The sequence below is a fragment of the Rattus norvegicus genome, chromosome 17 (assembly GCF_036323735.1).
Source record: "Rattus norvegicus strain BN/NHsdMcwi chromosome 17, GRCr8, whole genome shotgun sequence".
NCBI lineage: Eukaryota > Metazoa > Chordata > Mammalia > Rodentia > Muridae > Rattus > Rattus norvegicus.
Window position 1 is genome coordinate 80211694 of NC_086035.1, and position 21415 is coordinate 80233108.

Here is a 21415-nt window from a genome sequence, read left to right on the forward strand (position 1 = left end):
TTTCTGTTGCACATACACCTTGCACATATAACCTGGAGATATTTCTCAAAATATTGCTCATGTGTTTATTTATGTATTTGTTTTAGTTTTGTGTGTGTGTGTGTGTGTGTGTGTGTGTGTGTGTGTGTACTCTAGGAAGTCAGAAGAGAGTTCTGTCTTGAAACCAGAATCACAGGTGGTTACAAGGCCCTCTGATATGAGTGCTGGGAACTGGACTTCAGTCCTCTGTAAAAGCAGTAGCTCCTTGTTTTAGTTGTGGTTTCTATCGCTGTGATGAAAGCTGTGACCTAAAATCAAGTTGAAGAGGAAAGGGCTTATTCAACTTACATTTCTATATCACTGTTCCGCATCTAAGAAGTAAGGGCAGGAACTCAACAGGGCAGGATCCCGGAAGTAGGAGCTGATACAGAGGCCATGGAGGGGTGCTGTTCACTGGTTTGCTTCTCCTGGCTTGCTTAGACTGATTTCATATAGAACCCAGGACCGCCAGCCCAGTATGAGTTGGGCTCTCTCCCATCAATCACTAACTAGGAAATGCCTTACAGCTGGATCTTATGGAGGCATTTTTTCAATCGAGGTTCCCTCCTTTCCAATATCTCTAGCTTGTGTCAAGTTGACACAGACTAACCAGCACAGTGCTCTTAACCAGGGAGCCATACTTCCAGTCCCAGTGCCTGTGTTTTAATTGGGGCAGACAACCCATACATGGAACTTTTGGCTTATGGAATCATGCTGACATTCAAAATTTGGAACCTGAATTTCAGATTTTTAGATCAGAATATTCAACTTCTAATAACACTGTATTAGGAATAGAAGTGGGGCCCCACATTTATGTGTGCTCTGGTATTTAGTATTTAAGGTGGTCCACAAAAGCATGTGCTCGTTATGAATAATTAATATGCAAATACATATCCATTTACTCCTCAGTGTTTTGAGCGTCTGCTATATACAAGGCATTGTGACTAAGTGTAGGAAGCACACGGCTGAAAAGATGTGGTGACTGTTTTCATTGAGTGACAATCAAGTTGAGAGGCAGTCACAAGCACAGGTGGGAAGTGAGTCAAATGGAGGGCAGGTGGACAGAAGAACCTTGAAGTTAGCTGATGATGCGAGGGAAGAGAGTCACAGAGGTACACATTAAAACACATCAGACCAATCGGTTGCATGATTATGGAACTATTAGGGATCATGCAAACATTTGAACCCCTTTTCAAACACCACCCCTAACTATAAATGTACCCATGTAAAGGACACAGTTATTCAGAGTTGAACAACCATCACCACAAGCCAAATATAGAGAAGTTTTACTTCACAAAGGTAACTTCTTCCAGTGTCAAATATTCTTCTAATAAAGGAATCAAGGTAGAAAGATGGGACTGTTATACTGTTAGCCTGCTATGAATGGGAAAGCTTCATGCTGTACATTAAATGAGCTATAAACATGATTTTCCATCTTTAATTTTTAATTTTATTGGTGACAATGTAAATAGGTATATGAAAATCTACGCTGTCTCTATACAAGTATTTAAATGAGACAAGAATTCTAAGATTTGTATTTCAGTGACAACTAGAACGCTTTAGTGTATAAAAATCTCCAAGATTATAAAATCTGCTCATTTCCCTGTGTCTTATAAAAACAGCTGTGAGAATTAGGATAGAACTTGTTGAAGAGAAATATAGATAGAATCCCCGTGAATACCAATACAGAATGGGTCACAAGAGTCAGCGACGCCATGAGCACTGCTGTATTCTCAGTGTTCTCTGTGAGGAACATGTCCCAGGAGAGGTCACCTGACCTTGGTTTTCTGTGTGCATGTGTATGGCGGCCCCCTGCGCTTCCACAGTTGAGACCATGGGAAGCCATAGTTGGATTTGATATCCCCATACCTTCTGTGTTGGTCCCTGACATCTTTAGTTTTTCCCACATGGCTGTCTCCCACAGTTCCTGTGCTTTGCCCTAAGAGTTCTCTGAGTTCTTTTAAGATCAGAGATGCATTCTAAACTTCTGAAGAGTTTGTATTGGTCTCACCTCAGAAATCACAAGCGTTAAAAGTGTAGAGTGAGCTGTTTGTCATCCCTCAAATGATAGCATATAGATAGCGTTCTGCTTATGAAATGTCTTACAGAAAAGACTAACAGTAAAGACAACCCCAGAGGCTGGTGTGTGACTCTCTGAGGCCAGTGTAGTGTTCCCTAGGCACTAGCCATATCGACGGGGAACCATATTTGATTTCCTGATAGACATAAAGCAGCTATCAGGACAGGTTAACTGACAAGCAGGGCAAGGTGAACAGCAGTGATCTTCGACTCTGCATTTCATTTGCTTTCCAGGCAACTGAAGCCAAATGGCTCCTTTCCAGGTTAAGGCACCACATCATGTTTACTGTCTGTGAGTTTGGATCGTCTTTCAAAAAGAGTGTCATTGGTGAAACTGAGACACAGATTTTCCCAACTGCTTTGTAAACGTTTGGTCAGCTTGTTATATCAGACTTAGTATTCAGGATATTAATTAAAAAAAAAGAAACTAATGCCAGTGTAAACATGCCTCAGATACATAGTTCTATAAAATATTGCACATAACATTTTGTTCAGCATTTCTCCGTAGCATTTTTCATTATTATAAAAAGGATATAAAAGTGTGCAGGTAATCTTATGAATTTGGCTGTTCAATAGTACTTCAAAATCATAACATTACGAATTACTATGAATTATTTACAAGCGCTTTAAGCAACGTTTAAGTAAAGATGATGGTAAAATAGCTTAAATATAAAAGATTATTCTCCAAGATTACTTGCTAGGACAGATTAACCATAAAGAGTGGCTAATAAAGCTGTAATAAACATTGTTAGGTCCTTAAGAGTGTGTGTCTGCCTGGCTCATACTTGTATGACTTTATATATTTCTATCTTATTTATGCTCAACACACTTTTCTCTTTTACATGAATGTGAGGTATTACAATGAAAACAAGTGTGTAAATTTCAAGGTAAATGTTGGTGTTTACAATAGCTATCAAGATAATATTCACCCATATAGTTAAATTGTTTTTTTATATGGACTCTACAAATTGTGCTAGTAGTTTTCAACAGCATCAGGGTAGTGAGTACCTTGAAATGAATGCTTTAAAGAAGTCAGTGGAAATAGATTTTTCACACATATAAAATGAACTATAAATATAAGATTTTGTAAAGTTGAATTATGCAGACATGAGTTCCCGGAGAACATGAAGGAATGTCACTCCAGGCAGCAGGAAATTAAGCACAAAAGAGCCCTAATGCCAAACCATGTGTAACATCATCTAACACCTGAAGAAGCCCAATTAAACACGCTATCTGCACAGAACAGTTATCTTAAGAGGGAGTAAGTTGAGTGCTGATGAAATCTAGCTAACCAAATCGTCCTCTCCAAATCCTCTAGATGGCCCAATTTTCTACCTAGAGAAACGAAACATAAATAAATACATTTTTGGTCCTTCCTTAGTGAAATCATCTTTGTAGTTCTGCAAGCACTTTCACAGTCCCAACGTTGTATCTGCTTTTCTCCCTGAGCCATCACATCCTTAGAAAGGGTTCTCTTCCATAGGGGGGTGTCCGAGACGCCATCGGATTACAGTAGTGTTCGATCTTGGTCCATCTCGTCTCTGTAGGAACTGTGTTTTTGTGAGTCACATTGGGCTGATCTGGACAGTTGTTTGAGTTCCTACAGCTGTTCCAGAATATTGGCCAGATGTGAAAGGGTGAGAGCAAAGGAAATCTTCATGGCTGTGGATTGTTCCTACAGTGTTGGTGGCTGTGTTTCTTTTCCGGTGGGGTTCTCTGTAGTCCCTGCCAATGCGTTACACAGATTAGGGACTCTTCCATTCCCTGGGTCATTGGCAGGTGTGGAAGGCTATGATCATTCAACCCTTGTGTTCTTTCTTTCTTTCTTTGAACAGGACCAGTGCTTGAATTTTAGGTGTTCATGGTTCCAAGTCAAGCCTCCGGGGTCTTGTCACTGGTCAGTTGTTCCCTGTCTGTCATTTCATCCTGAGGAGGTCTTGCTCTATCAAAGAATCCACACTAGTAGAGAGAAAAACAAGCTAAAAATCAAGTTATCTGGGGGAAATTGTAAAATACCTTATTTAGAGCATTTCCACCCTGTACATGTTTTTAAGGAAACCTTGGGAGATGTGAGTGCTATCTGTCTAGTTCTCCAAATTAAGAGGGGAAATCAGTGTTAGTTATCTGTGGAGAGAGTTCATTGCTCAGACAAGGTTGGCAGAAGGCAGAGCTGCTGTGTCTTTCTCCTGCTACACACTGGTAGAGTGACACTTGCAGACCTTGGATGTTTTCCTATATTATAGTTAGTGTTCTAAGAATCCCTCTCTACTTGTCTGCATGCTTTCCTCATGGCACTTACTGACATGACAACTGTTGTTTCCTATGGTGTCCTTAGGACACTTAGGAAGAAGTGACATTGTTGTCTGTCCTTCTGTTCTTGGTGGGACACACACGCACGCACATGCACGCACGCACACAGTTTTTAGAGGAAAATCCAATTTGTCCTTTATATCAATGATAGCACCAGGCAGGAAGGGACAAGCTTGTGACTTTCTACGGGTTTACCAGTACTCTGATTAAGATGATTCCAGAATCTTCTTTCTATTGTATTTCAAATTAACGTTTAACCCTAGAGGATGCATATTTTCCTGGACCTTAAGTTGTTATTTATTGTTTCTCATGTGGGAAACACAACATGAGTTCTTTTATAAGACTAGAACATAGAATTGTATCCAGTTACCATAAATAGCAGACAGCTAAAGTTATCTCTACACATGAGCCAGAGGCGATATGGGCTCAGGACAGCTCAGGCAGCTGATAATGATTAGAAAAGCTATTCTTTAATTCAAACAAAGTTTTCTAAGTTTACAGTCTTGTAAAGCATACAGATGCTATTGTTTCAACATTTATGAATGCCATGTTCTTGGAGATCTACACAATAGTGGTTGACCAAGCTGCGATGGGGATCATTCTTTTTCTAGTCGTTGTGACACTGTTTTTCATTTTGAGTGGAAGGCTCTGTCTAACTTGGCAGGTGGACAAGTCACTGGGCTATAAATCTGATGCTCTTAGAGACTTTTCAAACAAGTGCCAGTAGGACACATCTAACAATTTGCTAAGGTTTCCTGTTAGAGACAGACTAGCTGGCAAGCTTGAAGACAAAGTCCACACACATTATGCATAGCCTATTTGGCCTAATATTTGCCATGGGAAAATTAGAACTGACCTATATTAGCTTCATGGGTCTACTACTTTTAAAGAGAAATTCAAAGGGCTGATAATAGGAACGTGCCAATAAAACACACAACTTGCTGGTTAACAGAAAAGTAGAAGTCTCAATAGTGGTACCATTACTCCAAGCACATTGAGAAGGAGATCACATGTCCCAAGAAAATTATTCAATATATTTCTTTATAAACAAAATTTCAAGATAATGGCTTTGTGAATACTACTCAGGAGATAAAGGTTTGCCTAGCCTGTTCATAGCCCTGGGTTCAAGTCTTAACACTCAGATAGAAATCAACAGCCTGATCCAACCAACCACGCAACCAAACAACCAAACAAATAAAACCAAAAACCCTTCAATGTGGAAATAGTTTATGAACATCCTCTACACTATCAACCTCACAAGGTCCAATGCAAAATAGGCACACTATTCTCCTATCCTTGAGGATTTATCAAAATTAGCAAGTTAAAATTTTATCATTATATTTAATAACTCCCAATGGCCTCTGAAGCCCCGCCCCCCCAAAAAAGTAAAGGGAGTTAGCTTACCTTCCATAAAGCTAAAGTTAAGATGGCCAGAACCAGCAAGCCAAGAAGGATCGCTAGTATTATGACCCACAGTGGAATTGAGAAGGAGACATTTGGAGTGGCCCAAATAACCGATGTCTTAATCTGTAAAGAAAGTGAAGCGAATGAGTATTAACTTGAAACTGTCTGGCAAGATATAGCAGGACCTTCAGATTTCCCACAGCTGATCATTCTGAAAGGATTCTCATTAGATAATGGGATTCCAGGGGAAATGAGGAGGCCACAGCAATTGATCTTGACCTCTCTAAAGCAAGTGCACACCCATGTATCGCAGGTTGAGTGAGAATCTAATAACAGACACTTGTTGAGTGGGTTACCTGTAGCCATAGAACCCTAGACTAAAATTGAGGTAAATGGGAAGCCAATAGGATGGACTTTGTGTTGGAGTGACCTGTTATGGAAACAACAAATCAGGAGACGCCTGTGAGTGTCAAGAGTATCTACACATCTCTTCATGAAGCTCAGCTCATCTCACTAAAAGGTAGATTTGTGAGCAGCCATGAAATATTAGACATGTAAGAGTTAATGTCAGTACTGTGTCTCTTCATCTGTAGACCTTGTGATGGAGTAATTAATAACAGCTGAGACCTTGAAGCTAGCCATCCTCTGTTTTTATCCTCTCTCCTTTTTCCTCTCTCCTTCTCCCTGTCTGTCTGTCTGTCTGTCTGTCTGTCTGTCTGTCTCTCATGTGTTTGTGTGTGTGTGTGTGTGTGTGTGTGTGCGCGTATGTAAGCATGCATGTATGTCTCAGTATGTATAGTTTAGAAAACAACTTGCAAGTGTCAGTTCTTTCCTTGCACCATGAGAAGAACTCAGGTTGTCAGGATTGGAAGCATGTGCCCTTATCCACTAAGCCATCTTGTGAGTCCCTATCATGCATTGTAATGGAATTACTTGATGTAAAAATTGTCAGAATGAGAGTGAAGCCATGTGTATCAGCCCGAATGAACAGGAATAAATAAAGGCAGGAATAAAATAAAGGAGGGATCTCATGAATGCTTGCTTGGTAGTAACCAGTAACAAAGATTCTGCTAGGAGTGGCTGGATAGATGGTTCAGTGGTCAGGAGCACTAGAAAGTGCTCTTGCACAGGACTGGAGTTTGACTCCCTGCACCTGCACACAAATGTTCACACTCATCTCTCCACATAAATACAAATAAAATCTGAAAAAGAAGAATCTGCCAAAATTAAAATGTTTTTTTCAACACACATGCACATGTGCACGCGTGCGCGCGCGCGCGCGCGCGCACACACACACACACACACACACACACACACACACACACACACACACTCTAGGTCTGTAAAGTTATCTGCCCAGAAACTATCTGATTAACTTAGAATAACGTTAGTTACTCTTGTTATTAATCCCCAGGTTAATGATTATTCTGTCAAATATCTCATTTCTCCCTCCTCACTTTTTTGCACTGTCTGAGAAGATGCTACATTGGATAAATTACTTGCTGTGCAATCAAGAAGGCCTGGATTAGAACCCCCATTGGAATCTAAGTGTGAGTTGGGCATGTAGTCTGAGCATCTGTAATTCCTGCGTGGTTACCAGTGACGGGAGGTGGAAATGGGACTCCCTGAAGCTCTTGGGACAACTAGCCTAATGAACGAGCAATGAACAACAAAAACGAGGGAAGACAAGGACCTAGTATTGGTGTATTTCTCTTGTGTTCACATACATGGGTACACACACACACACACACACACACACACACACACACACACACACGATTTTCCTTTGCTCACCTTTTCTAAGCACACTCAGTTTACTATAGCAAATGAATTCTCATTGCAATGATGTTCTACTTCCTAATATGGATCATTAATAGGAGATATTGATTACTGTTCAAGTTAATGTTGTACTGTGCTGTGAGTGATGTGGGGTTAACACACACGTGTTTGGACTGCCTTCCAGCCTAAGTCCAATTTTCGTGGGTAGAGCTGGAGTTAGTACCCAGAGACAATAGGAGCCTAGCCATTCCCCACTGTTGAAAAGAATCAGAATAAAAGATGCCTCCCCAGTAAGATTCAGAACCTATGAACACTGCCTTCCTATATGGGCAGAAAAAGAACTTCCCTTGCACAAGAGCTGGGAATCTATGCAAGGAGGTTACAGACTCTACATAAAGTAGAGAGACCCATCCAGGCTGCTGAAACCTTTGATTAGAGAAAATAAAAATAAAAAAATATTCTCAGATCTGAATATTATCTACCACATATACTATGTCTGGCTTTAACGGTATTGTCAACGGTACGTCTAGCATTGTTTCCTCGAAACTGGTCTGCATGGTCTTCATTTTAAATATGTTCATTGAAATGACACAAGAACTCTAGATCACAATCTTATAACTTTCCCTCCAGCAGGAGATGGAATCATGACTAGTTGGTAACCGTGAACTGGTCTGGCAGGAATGACTGGACATTTTCTTCACTGGAAGCTAATATTGGGTCCTAGCCACATCTGTTATCCATGTATGTATGTATGTATGTATGTATGTATGTATGTATGCATGTATTATGTATCTATTAGCCATCTATCATCTATTATCTATCATCTATGTATGTATGTATGTATGTATGTATGTATGAATGATCTATCAATTATCTTTGTATCTATCATCTATCTCTCTGTCCATCTGTCCACCCATCTGTCTGTCTAAATTTCTGACTTCTTAACTAGACTTGGACACACCATGCCAATTCTCTGTTCAGTTAGTCCTAAGCCCATTTTAATCCACGCCCCTATTTATCAGACATACTAACGGATGATAGGTCCAGCACCAGGTGTCCTCCCTACTTGGACATTGCAAACTTTGCAGGACCGTTGAAATAGGCATGAAAGTGCATTCCAAACACAGAAGAAAGACACTTGATGGACTTTTCTCCTCACGACAGTCATGACAGAGCACAATTAAAGCACTTGACAGGTGCTTCTGAAGCAGGGAACAACTCCTCCATGGCTCTTGGTTTATATTTGTCTCCAGAGATTCTGACGGCTCTGCCTTAGGGCAGCCTGTGGGAGGATGTTCACTGTGGTGATCCAAAAATTTCTGAAATCCTCCTTTAGTTTTAGAATCCTGCTTCCAGTAACATAGGACTTACTTTAATGCTACCACTGCCTTCTGATCCTCTGAGTCCCCTGAAGTGTTAGGGATAGCCATGCTGTATATATTCCTTGTATGTCATCCCATGCAGTTCACTAAGGGAGAGGAATAGAAGGTCGTGAAGGATTCTGAATGTTTCCCTCTGCCTTTTAGATCCACATGGGACACAGTCTATGACGTGTGTAACTGCAGACCTCTCTTTATCCTGATGTCTCCCCAAGATGATCCTGTATTACTGTTGCACAATTCGAAATCTCAACACCACAGAAGGCAACAGTGACTCAGATCACTGCCTGGCTTGCAGTGCAGAGTTGATAGAATGACTGCAAAGAGCTGGACAGTGAGAACCATTGCAGAGACTGTATGCCTTGGAAGGAGAGGTTTCTCCACAAGGTATTAGGAAGTCAGGTGACATTCAGGTCTGAATCTGCCTTAATGGTGGGCCACCAAAAAAACATTGCTTTCCCCAAGACTCGCTGCTCCATATGGATAAATGAGAGGCTTGAACTGCACATAGCTTAAAAGGAAATGATTTAGCTGGTCATTTTGTTCCGACCTAAGTTTATTTAAATACGTGGAGGTGGGGAATTGAAGGCTACTTTGGAGATGTTTGAATGAAGATAAAATGCTGATAAATACCAAAACGTTGTCATATTCATCTTGACAAGCCCACACAAAGCTTAGTTTTCAAAGGTTTATAACTAAAGAAAAAGGAACCATAAAATGTGAGAGTTCGTATGACCAACTTTGGATTTTCTCTAAGAACTTTGTGCTCATGTCAAGTGAGATGAAACACGCCATGGTTTCTGAATCTCTGTAGGAATCACCAGCTGTAAGCTTGGTCTTTCTCAGTGCTGCCCAACAGAGAAGTAAGCCATCTGTGAGATGTAAGCCACGTTAAAATATAACGAGACCAGGAGACATTAACTTTAACTGTTAATTACGCTCTTAAAACCAAAATATCAACTATTATCTGTTAATATAAACCTATTGCTATGTAGACATGTAATTAATATTTTAAAAATAAATATCTCTTACATTTTTTTAAAAAAAATTATTTTATCTCCAAAGTCCACGCTGGCGGCACATAACAGCTGCAAAGTTTTCAATCTCCGAAGTGAAGTACACCCTACAAAACTAACGGACCGTGCTAAATGGAAGAAATATTTGTACAGTGTCAGGCCTTATAGTTTATATTATACAGAATCAAAATGGAATCAAGCTATGAGTGTGTTCTGTCGTTCCAGGTTACGGGAGCTCAGGTTCTACGTGTGTGCCTGGCAGTGTGTCCATGGGACACACTGGCGATTGGCGACATCCTGACTCCTCGTTGTGAGCTTCGGCTGCTGTGTAATAGCGTCCAGAGCGTTCTTCAAGGTCAGCGTGGATAGAAGCCCTGGGCCCAGGACTAATGGCCTGAGCGGATTTCACAAGATGGCAGGAGAGAACCAACCCCTGCATTGTCCTCTGACCTCCACTAGGTCTAAGTGTGCATGCTCTTAAGGAAAAAAAAAGAAAACCTTACAGTCCTATTTTCAGAACACAGGCTTGTGACTGGGCACTTGAACTTCCTAACAAAGGTTAATATTGAGTAACTGGGGAGTTTAAAATGCTGTGGGGAGTCCAACTGCTTGCCAACAAATCAGATATCTACTTTCATGCATTCTTGCTTATCGGGGACTTGAAGCTATTTAAAGAAATGGTATAAAAACTTAGCAACTCACTTATTATCATTATCTGCGGCTTTAGGAAGTGGAGTCTATAAATTATAAGCAGTTGGGTTTTCTCAAAGTGATCCTAAGCAGGGAACATTTAATCTTACCTTCATCATATCGTAAATCTTGCTATTCTTTATTACAGTGGGAAGACTATAAATAAACTCCAATGTGTGTACACTCCATCACGGGCATTTATGATATATTTTTGAGTATTTTGATTAAAAAAACCTGCCAAGGTAGGAGGAAACAGCTCCCTTGTGTTTGCAACTGTAATTAGCATTGACATATGTGTTTACGTATCACAAAGGCTTAGACAAACACACTGCAATGGGGTCAGGTGAATGTTTTAATAAATGTACCAAGACGCTGTACCTGCAATGCCCTTTAGAAGAAAGTAGAGATGCAAAGGGGCTCAGCTGAGCACACGTTTAACCAGCCATATGTGACGTGTCACTCCATCAGAAGTCTGTACCCCAAAAAGCCATGTTATTCAGGAATTCTGTTTCTAAAACGTATTTGAAATGAGATTTTACATAGGGATTTTCATGAATATTTTATGATTATAATTATGTATAAGTGGTGGAATTGGGTGTGTGTTGAATGACAAGCGAATGGCTAGGTCTCACTGGTCAGGAAAAGAGAGAGAGAGAGAGAGAGAGAGAGAGAGAGAGAGAGAGAGAGAGAGAGGAGCGGGGGAGGCATTCAAGTCTCAAGATATAGCTGAATTGTGACCATATGGTAAAGGAAATACCAACCAAGTCACCCCATGCAAGAGTCTAGGAAAACAACCTTATATGAGTTTGTCCCCCTTCAAAGTCTTCCCCAGTGTCCAGATGGATCTTGATCAATTCTCAAGTGATTCCTTTAACTGACTCTACCACATTAACATTTCCCTTTGGCTGGATTCTTTTTGAGGAAAAAGAAAAAAAAAACCAATGTGACCTTTGAGAAGTTTGTCAACAAGATGTCTGCCCCCTCCAGCCAGAGTTCTCTCCAAGCCACAGAAAGACAGATTTCCTACACTGAATAGCCAACTTTGTACTAGTGTGATCTTCTCCTGTAAGTCAGATATTAGGAGACTTGAAGGCATTTCCTTTCCCCGACCTCTATCTAAATGATGCGGTAAATCATGGTCATCAGATAACGGATTTTTTCATCTTTAAGATGGTAATGAGAGGAAGCATGCATTTGATCTTTTCATTGGGTTTCTGACAGGACTTGAGAACAGCAGGGCTGTCACCTGTAGTCATTCCTGAAAGATGCAATCCAGTCGTGTTGACGGAATCCACTGGAACATATGTTTCTGTTATGAAACACATGCTCCAAGAAAACAAAAGGGGTCTGGATTTATCTCCCCGAGAGCTGCGAGTCTTTGAACCTCTTTGGATGAGCATTTCGTATTAAAATCCTAAGCCTCTGTTTTCTGGGTTGAACATAAATCCAGGCTATGGCAGACAACTCGTGAGAGAGGGAGACGACCTAAACGAAGAAAGATGTGGCCATGCTGGTTTTAAAATACATTGCTCAAATCTTCATTGTCATTTCAACGTGGGCTTACTAGACCTAGCCAGAGGAGATAAAACATTTGGGGATGTTTATTAATGTTTGAGATTCAAGATAAGCCCAGATAAACCCCCAAAACTTGGGGTATGTAACTTTATTAATTATCTTAACAGTTCCATATGATAGACGCAGTTTCTAACTAGATTGAGGAAGGGCCCCAAAACCTTAGTTTTTCTTCTAAGTGATCTGTGGTGTTGAATTTCTCAAATTTGGCTCCCCCTCCCCCCACCCCGAGGAATTTCCTCTTATATGAATTTTAAAGCATAGTCCGGGGCTCCACCCTAGATCTATTTATTTAGTCCAGTCGCATGAGGTGAAGCTTCATGCACATTTACGTATTTAACATAGCATGAAATAATAATTCTAAGCATATACTCCAAGTTGAGACTGACTGAATAATCAATAAATAATGTGTTTAATTTTTGGTGTGTATATGTGCCTAGGCATGTGTGTGGCTATCAGTGCACATACACACATGCATGTGCATGTATGTAGAAGTAAAGAGCAACATCAGGTGTTGTTCTTTGGACACAGCTTATGTGTGCATCTATTTCTGTTTTGAGATCGGGTTACTTACTGGCTTAGAACTGGTAAAGTAGGCGAGGCAGCCAGGTAGGGAGCCTGAGGCCTAGTGAGCTTGTCTCTCTCTTCCTAGTGCTGGGAGTACAGGGGGTGTCATCAAGCCCTGTACCTTATTTTATTTAAAGACCTTTATTTTTATGTATATGAGTACAATGTCACTGTCTTCAGACACACTGGGAGAGGGCATCGGATTCCATTACAGATGGTTGTGAGCCACCATGTGGTTGCTGGGAATAGAACTCAGGACCTCTGGAAGAGCAGCCAGTGCTCTTAACCGCTGAGCTATCTCTCCAGCCCCTTATTTTATTTTATTTCATTTTATTTTATTTTATTTTGTACTTCCTGTGTATGGATGCTTAGCCTGCTTGTATGGCTGTGCACTGCATGCATGCATGCCTGGTGCCCACAGAGACCAGAAGAGGGCATCAGATTCCCTGGATTTGGGGATAGATAGATAGATGTGTATCTGTAATCATGTAGGTGCTGAGAATCAAACTCAGGTCCTCTGGAAAAACATCCAGCTCTCATAACTGCTGAGTCATGTCTCCAGTCCCCTTCTTTAAAAATAACAAACAACACAAACAAACAAACAAACAAACAAACAAACAAATTATGGGTTTCAGATACTGGACTCATGCTTGCAAGGGAAGCGATTTACTGACTGAACTATTTCTTCATTGCACACTTTCAATTACCAAAGGCCAGTTAGGTGACAAAGATGACCCACTACAGGAAAACCTGGGCTGGAAATGCAAACCAAAGAGGGTCAACCTCATACGTTCTAAAGGAGCGCTCCACAAACCTGACTGTGTGGATGTCCTGATAACTGGATAGCTTTGGAGTGAAGCCTGAAGCTCCCAGGAGAGGCCAGGATCCAGGCTGTTTGTTTACAAACCACATTTTGAATAATAAAGGTCTAGGGACCCAGAGTTCAAGTTGGGTGTTGAAAATATCCACTGATAACTAAATGGTGGGGCTTGGAACTTCAATACTACTTTTTGCTTTGCTGTTCATGTTTGCTTTCTTGAGAAAGGATCTTGCACTGTATGTCTTGCTGTCCTCAAATTCCCTATGTAGACAATAGCTTCTAACTCAGAGACTTGTCTGCCTGTCTCCCAAGTGCTGGGATTAAAGGTGTGTCCCACCATGCCAGGGTTTAATATTGTCTTAAAGAGAGGTGAGTCTTTCAGGTTTAGATCATCTTTGTAAGTGACTGGAAAGGCGGAGTTCTGTTAGCTAGCCTACCAATCTCCCAGCTATGCCCTTCTCTCTGCCTGGGTTTACCGCCCTCTTGAAGATGTCAAAAGCTGTTCTGTGGCAGCTGTGAAGTTCAGTGATATTTAACAGCCTTGATTCTTAAAAGGCTCACGTTTCCTCCACCCCTCAGCTCAGAATTGTTCTTGACATGTACAGGCTGGAGGGTTCTAAGTTTGCAGGCTGTCTGGGGAAGTTTCCTCTCTCCCTACCAGACTGACCATGCTGCTACCAAAATTAAAGAACCAGTATGGTTTTGTCACGACCACTGTTTCTATTGGAATGTGTTTCTCTGAAACAGAACAGCTGACTTTAAAAAGTGCTATGTCGTGTGAGTCCTACACCTGTAGCTTTTTAAGGTAGACATTTATATGAAAATTTAATAACTGGATCAAAGGGCACTGCGCAGTTTCTAGAATGAGAGAGGAAATGGTGTGATAAAGAAGAACAGTGTTCTCCAATCCATGTAAATGTCCAACCAAACCCAAGCTGGCAGTGCTGTAGAAATAACTTTAGTTCTATTCTTTGTATCTGTAACTCTTAAAGAGGCAGGCACTCACCGCTGTGCTCCCGGCTGGCAGTTTTGCTGGCTGCTCTTTATAAGGTATCTTCTTGACTTCAAAGGACACCAGGGATGCAAGAGCATAAGGGTCGTTCTTTCTCTGAAAGGAAAATTATTTACTTAAATGTATGTCCTCGAAAATTAAATTTCCTGTGGCTATACACTCAGTTATTTTTGGTATTTTCTATGGCCAGTGCAACATTCTCTCCTTTATTCTGTTTTTCTTTTATATTATCCATCCATCTATCCTTCCATCCACCCATCCACCTGTCCACCCAAATATAATAAACTTATTGTATAATTTTTATGTAATATATTACATATATATGTATATTACACACACACACACACATACACATATGTATATAAAAGAGATTTAAGGCATGTGCCACCATGCCCAGTTAGGAGATATATATATATATATATATATATATATATATATATATATATATATATTGTTGGTGAAATATTTGTGCCTAAGTTTAAGAGAAATCCTGCTCCAGGAAATTTAGGCTCCAAAAAGAAATAAACTCAAGGATTCTCTGGAGTTATTGCTGGTGAAGGGGAGAAGGAATCCCCGAGATTACAGACACATGCTATCAAAAAGAGGAAGGTGTTTTAGAGAAGACCCTGGTGACAGCTTACAAAGGAAGGTTTCACATTTTATTCATACAGATGATAACCCAGAGAAGGGCTGCTCAGCCTTGGAGCTCCTGAGGCTGGAGGTGCCTGGAGGCCTTCCTGCGCACTCGAAGGTGTTCAGCAGTCTCTGCCATCTCCCTTCTACATATGCCAGCTGTAGGGATTGTGGTCCTCCTGAGAGCTAATGGCTAATTCAGAACCCTTGAGGTCAGCTGTTAAATCACAGCATAATAAACCAACCCACCAACCAACCAACCAAGCAACTAACCAATGAACTAACCAACCATCTAACCAATCAACCAACCCACCAGCCAACCCACCAACCAACCAACCAACCAACCAATCAATAAACAAATCAATGAAATAAGACATGAGGTGGGAAGGACTTGTGCTGCGAAGGTTTCTGGGGGAGTTGGAGGGAAGGTACATGGTACGCATGTGCAAAAATGTTTAAAACAAATAAAATGTTACTAAAATTAAACTATACAAAATAGTTTAAATTTATAAAATGTAACAGTCAAGACTGAAGTCTGTAAACTATATTTTATTATTACCAATGCTCCTATTACTACTTGTATCTACTTCGTCTTCATATTTTACTATTACCAGTGTTCCATTACTTATATCTACTTAACCTGTCAAGGAACGCACCATACCGTGACGTGCACTTGGGCATCTCTTCCCAGAGTTCATACTTCTAACGTGGTGCTGACACACTAAAGCTAGCCACTAGGGACATTTATACTGTGGAGAATGGCAGAACCACAGAGCCCTTTGCGTCCTCCCACACATAAATGTTCATACCTCACACAGTTACTAGTGCATCTTCTCCCATAATCCAGCGTTGGGCCTTTTGGAACCAGTCTAACATTTGGATAATAAAAATTTTGTTCAAACTTTTTTTTATGAGTTAAGTTTTCCCTGTGACTGAATTTTTCTGCCCCTAGTAAACCTTACTTTTTGTGCCTGATAAGCACAGATCATAAAATGTACCTTTTATGTATTTAAAGTAACTCTGCCTTTTTCTTTCTAATTGTCCAAGGGTAAATAACTCTATCCATCTGGGAAAAAAACATATGTTCAGGGTAGCATTCTTTAATGACCTGTCCTTGGCTATCATTTCCACTTTAACTGAAAGCTGGATTTTTTTTTCTTTTCTTTTTTTCAGAGCTGGGGACCGAACCCAGGGCTTTGTGCTTGCTAGGCAAGCGCTCTACCACTGAGCTAAATCCCCAACCCCAAAGCTGGATTTTTATGTATGGGTTGATACTGTCTATAAAATGTGGGAATATTTGCTAGTACTTGATGATTTCAATCTCACTTACTCACAGAAGAAGTGCTCCAGCAATGAGATTCTGTGACCTTGTTTTGGCTTGAGACTGAATCTCACTCTGCTGCTAAGGCTTGCCAGGAACTCTTGAAGTAGCCCAGGTTAGCCTCAAACTGATGGTAATCCCACTCATTCAGCCTCAGGCATGAGCTACCACACAGGTTATTAATAAGATTCTATGGGGAAGAATCGTCACCTCATATGCAGTGGTGTCCTTGCCCCTGAACCTTTGTTTCAGTCAGGGTTTCTATCACCATGGTGACATCATCACCGAAAGCAGCTCAGGAAAGATAAGGGTTTATTTCATCTTCAAACTCGAAGGTCACACTCCATCGTGTGTGGTGCAGTCAGGGCAAAAACTCAAGGCAGGGACCTTGAAGTCAGAACTGAAGCAAAAGCCTTAGAAAAACACCACTTACTGCTCACACCCCATCTCTTATTCAGCCTGCTTTCTACCACCCACAGTAAGCCAGGCCCACCAACGTGGATCACTAATTAAGAAGATGGCTCCACAGACTCCCCTACTACAGGCAATCTGACAGAGATGTTCTTCTCAATGGCGGTTCTTCCTCCTAGGTAACGCTAGCAGTTTTCATGTTGGCAAAAACACAACCAGGACAGCTTTCAAAAAAGATGAGCTGGGGGAGGGGCTGGGTGATGGTGCATGCCTTTGGTCCTAGCACTTGGGAGGATATGGAATTCAAGGCCAGTCTTGGCCTTGAGAGCCTAAGGCTGGTATACCAGCCTGGGCTGCATAGGACCTTGTTTCAAGACAGCAAAGCAAAGCTCTGGGTTCAATCCCTGGCACTGGAACAATCAAACCAAACCAAAACTCCAAACAAAAACAAAACAAACATCCCACTACCATTATTACCACCACCACTCCCAAACCTCCCACAGGGAATAGTTTCAGTTGGGTATGTTGGCTCTTCTCCAGAATTCCATGGGGATGATGCCTGTTGTAAACCTGTCTATTCACGGTACCAGACGTTAACTGATGTTCAGTGATATGTGACCGCTCTTTTCCCTCCAACCTGCTGATACAGAATGGAAGGACTACTCCATGGATATATAGTGAACCACAAACTATGCAGTCTTTGGACTTACTACATGTAACGATGGATGAGTTATCTGTTGGATGACCTTGGGCTCTTCCTATGACCCATTTGCTGTCCTCTGACAAAGAAAGGATGATACTTTCCATTCTATATCCTGGAAACTGTGCTGGTTAGTACCCTCTCTGTTGTACCGAGAAGACACTGTAAGTGACTTCAGGAAGGAAAGGGTTAAGTTGGCTCACACTTATAGGCGCCAGTCCATCACTGAGGGCAGTCATATCAGGTTCATCATGTAAACTCGTGACTGCGATTCCAACACTGGCGAGTTGGGGGTGTGCAGACGGTGGTTCAGTGTTATTTTCTGCTGTGTAGGGAGTTTGAGCTCTGCCTTACTACATGAGAGGCGTTGTCTCAAAACGAAACAAAACAAGACAAAATAAAGCAAACTCCTGCACACATTGCCATGCATTAGCAGTTGAGGATGGAAAAACTCCACCCTGTCTCAGATTGCTAATAGTCCTCAACAATGACTGTTCCTCTGCCATTATCACATTGTTTAAACTACGGTTTGCAATTCACTGGCTGTCTCTAGTGTGTAGTGCATGTGTGTGTGTGTGTGTGTGTGTGTGTGTGTGTGTGTGTGTGCGCGTGCGCGTGTGTTGTGCGTGTGTGTGCATGTATGTATGTATGTGACAAAAATCTTGGTGTTTTTTCCCCTTTAGGGTCTGTCTACCTTGTTTTTGGAGGTAGGGTCTCCTGGGACCTGGGGCTCGTTCATAGGATAGGATGGCTAGCCATTGTGACTCGGGGACATACCTGAATCTCACTGGTGGAATTATTTGAGATAGCACCATGCCCTGGTTTTGACTTGGGTTCTGGAGGGATCAAGATTAGGCCCCAATACTACTGCTGCAGACACTCTCCAGACTAAGCTGTCTTCCTAGCCAGCTAGTGGGCACATCCTCGTTAGGGTTTCCTTATGGTACTAAGGACAACTTCAGTGCTGGCGATACATGGGGAGAGGAGGCTTCTGAGCTTGATAAATATCTAAGCATTTGCCAATATCAAGAGCTTTCTCTGCCTTGTCTTTGAACTGCTTAATTCCTTCTCAAGACTAATCATAATGATTTTATTTGAGAAAGAACTCTCAAGGTAGCTCAAACTGGTCTTGAACTCTCAATGTGGGTCAAGCTGCTATTGAAGTTACCATCTTCCTGCTTCAATTGCCCGCATGTTAGAATTCAAGATTTCTGCTTCCATTTCAGCTCAATTATTATTTTTAAGCACGCACTCATTTTAGATTTAAATACTCACTAGTTTACAGATCCCAAGCTTCTGAGGTTTCTGAGCAACTCCTGGTGAAACTTTCAACAGTTAAAGAAGGTTTCACTCTAAGCAATGCTCATGGAATAAGGTGTCATTTATAATAAGTAGAATCTTTTTCTGACCAATTTGCATGTCTACCACAGTGGGGCAGAGAGAGAGAGAGAGAGAGAGAGAGAGAGAGAGAGAGAGAGAGAGAGAGAGAGAGAGAAGCAAGTCCTGACTGCCTGTTAAATTTAAATTTCTAGCCTGTGTAACAGGAGCAGAAAGCATTAGTTCTTCATAGATTGTATGACGAAACTACTTTTAAAAATGAATATATAAACATGTACACGCACAGAGGCATATGTATATACTTAAATATAATTATATAAATGTGTATATAATTATATATATAATTATATAAATGTCTACGTATATATACATACATATGTATATATATGCATATATATACATATATATATATAGCTACATGTTTATATAAGCGACAGGAAGTTTCTGATAATGCACTCCTCTTTGGCATCAGGATTCTAAGGGGTTAATAAGCAGAGACTGTAGGAAATACAACCATTGTGGCTACAGGCATGGGTGCGTGTGGGGTATGCACGCAGTGACCTGCTCTAAGTTATTAGCTTTACAATGACCTCCTTCTGGAAGGAATTCAGAGTGTTGGTATGGGTTTTAGTCTGACTCCTCTGTTAACTATTGTTTAGACAGTCCCTCAGTCACTAGAGATTTCCTTCAGACATACACTCGCTTGGATCCCCTGGACTAGAGTCATATGCCATCAGGAGCCACTATGTGAGTGCTGGGAACTGACCAGATCCTCTATGAGAGTAGCCACTGCTCCTGATCACTGGGCCATTTCTGCAGTTGGGTCTTCTCCATAGGAGGAGGAAGCTGTGATCTCCTCTCTGTGGTCCTCACGCTGGGCTAGAACTCTATGCACCAGGCTGAAGCAGGTACTTTAACATCCTCACCCCCTCCCCAGTTGCAATGGTGTGATGACAGGTCCTGCTTCATCCATGAGCCCTTCTCTCTTGCTTCAGGAGGATGCGGTGCTCAGAACAACAGGCAGAGTCTAGACTTTTCATCTGGGAATTCCCCAAGGCACTTCTCTTCCAACCCTCAGATAAGAAGCAATAGCAAACAGGCAGAGTAACTCCCGCTGTCCTATGCTGTGCAAGATGCAGGGTCATCTTCTGGGTTCTCAAACACTGTGTAGTCACGTGGGAAAGTGACTCCAGGAGCACCAGTGTTATCTAGCAAAAGACCAGTGATCATTTCCAAATTTGTGCCATTCGAAAATATTTTTTTTTAATGGCCGTTTTTGTTGTGACTCAGCCTTTGAGGAAATTAGTATTCACATATGCATGTCAGAAAAGTAATTAAATTATAAAAGTCAGGGTGGCAATTTATCATGAAGAGACTGATAATCACATTTTCTAAGTTAAACAGGGAAAATAAAATTTTTATTGAAATTCCCTTTTTGAGTTTTTTGTCATGTTTCCCTCTTATCTAAAGTTCTAAATTTTTGAAAGACTTTTCAAGAAACCATCGGGCATTTTAATGTAAAATTTTATTTTTGAAGATTCCCTTCCAAGCAGGGGAATGAATAGACTTAGTTAACTATGCAAAGATCTGTGTGTGGCATTCTCTGAGATAAGCTGTACACGTGTAAAATATCTTGCAAAGTCCTTTGATGTACATGCTTGCTTTGTGGACTCCAACTATAAAGTAGAAAGGAATTTGCCCGATGTCCTTAAGGCAATAGAAAACATGTGCTTGTCTTTGACCAGAGTTACCTGCCTCAAACGAGGTTTGACCATGCCATGTGGTGCCCTCACTGTCTGTTTTGGCAGAGGAAATGGAAGAGAACTTAATGCTTCCTGGTTTTGAATCCAAAGTTTATTACTATTACCGTTCTGTTAAGCACTCCAACCCAAGAATTATCTTTTATTTTTCAGGGGTATGGGGATGGTATGCCGGTAATCCCAGTATCAGGGGGCAGGGGCAGAAGGACTGTGAGTTGGAGGCCAGCCTGGGCTCTTGTCTCAAGCTAGCCAATATCTTCCTTCCTGGATTCTTAAATAATATGCACCATCTAGATCCTTTAACACAGTAGAAAGGCCCTATACGTCTTAGGGAAAAAAATGTCTAAATTGGGGTTACCACAGAATCACCTACACTACTGGGGGTGCAGGTTAGCTGTCTGTGCCATGTGATCATGACCTGAAATCTCTAGTGGGTGAGTATCATGTGGTGATCACTGGTTTAGCACTCTAATCTAGTGATGCATACAGGGCTAGAGTTCCCAGTCTCCTCCTCTTACCAGCTATGTGTCCCTGGAAGGCTACTTAACCTCTGTGTCTCTGTTTGCTCCCCGCTAACCCATAGTTGATAATAACCATGTGTCTCCC

At 41.2% G+C, this 21415-nt stretch overlaps 1 protein-coding gene across 1 annotated transcript in view; it reads right to left on the reverse strand.

Annotated features, from left to right (window-relative positions):
• Nucleotides 1-1445: 1445 nt before the first annotated feature.
• The window catches only part of Itga8 (integrin subunit alpha 8), a 197495-nt gene continuing 177525 nt past the window's right edge, over nucleotides 1446-21415 (reverse strand). The window contains 3 exon segments of the mRNA NM_001173972.1: nucleotides 1446-4056; nucleotides 5812-5934; nucleotides 14641-14742. Of these exon segments, the coding sequence (NP_001167443.1) occupies nucleotides 3970-4056; nucleotides 5812-5934; nucleotides 14641-14742 (312 nt within the window). The 3' untranslated portion in view covers nucleotides 1446-3969.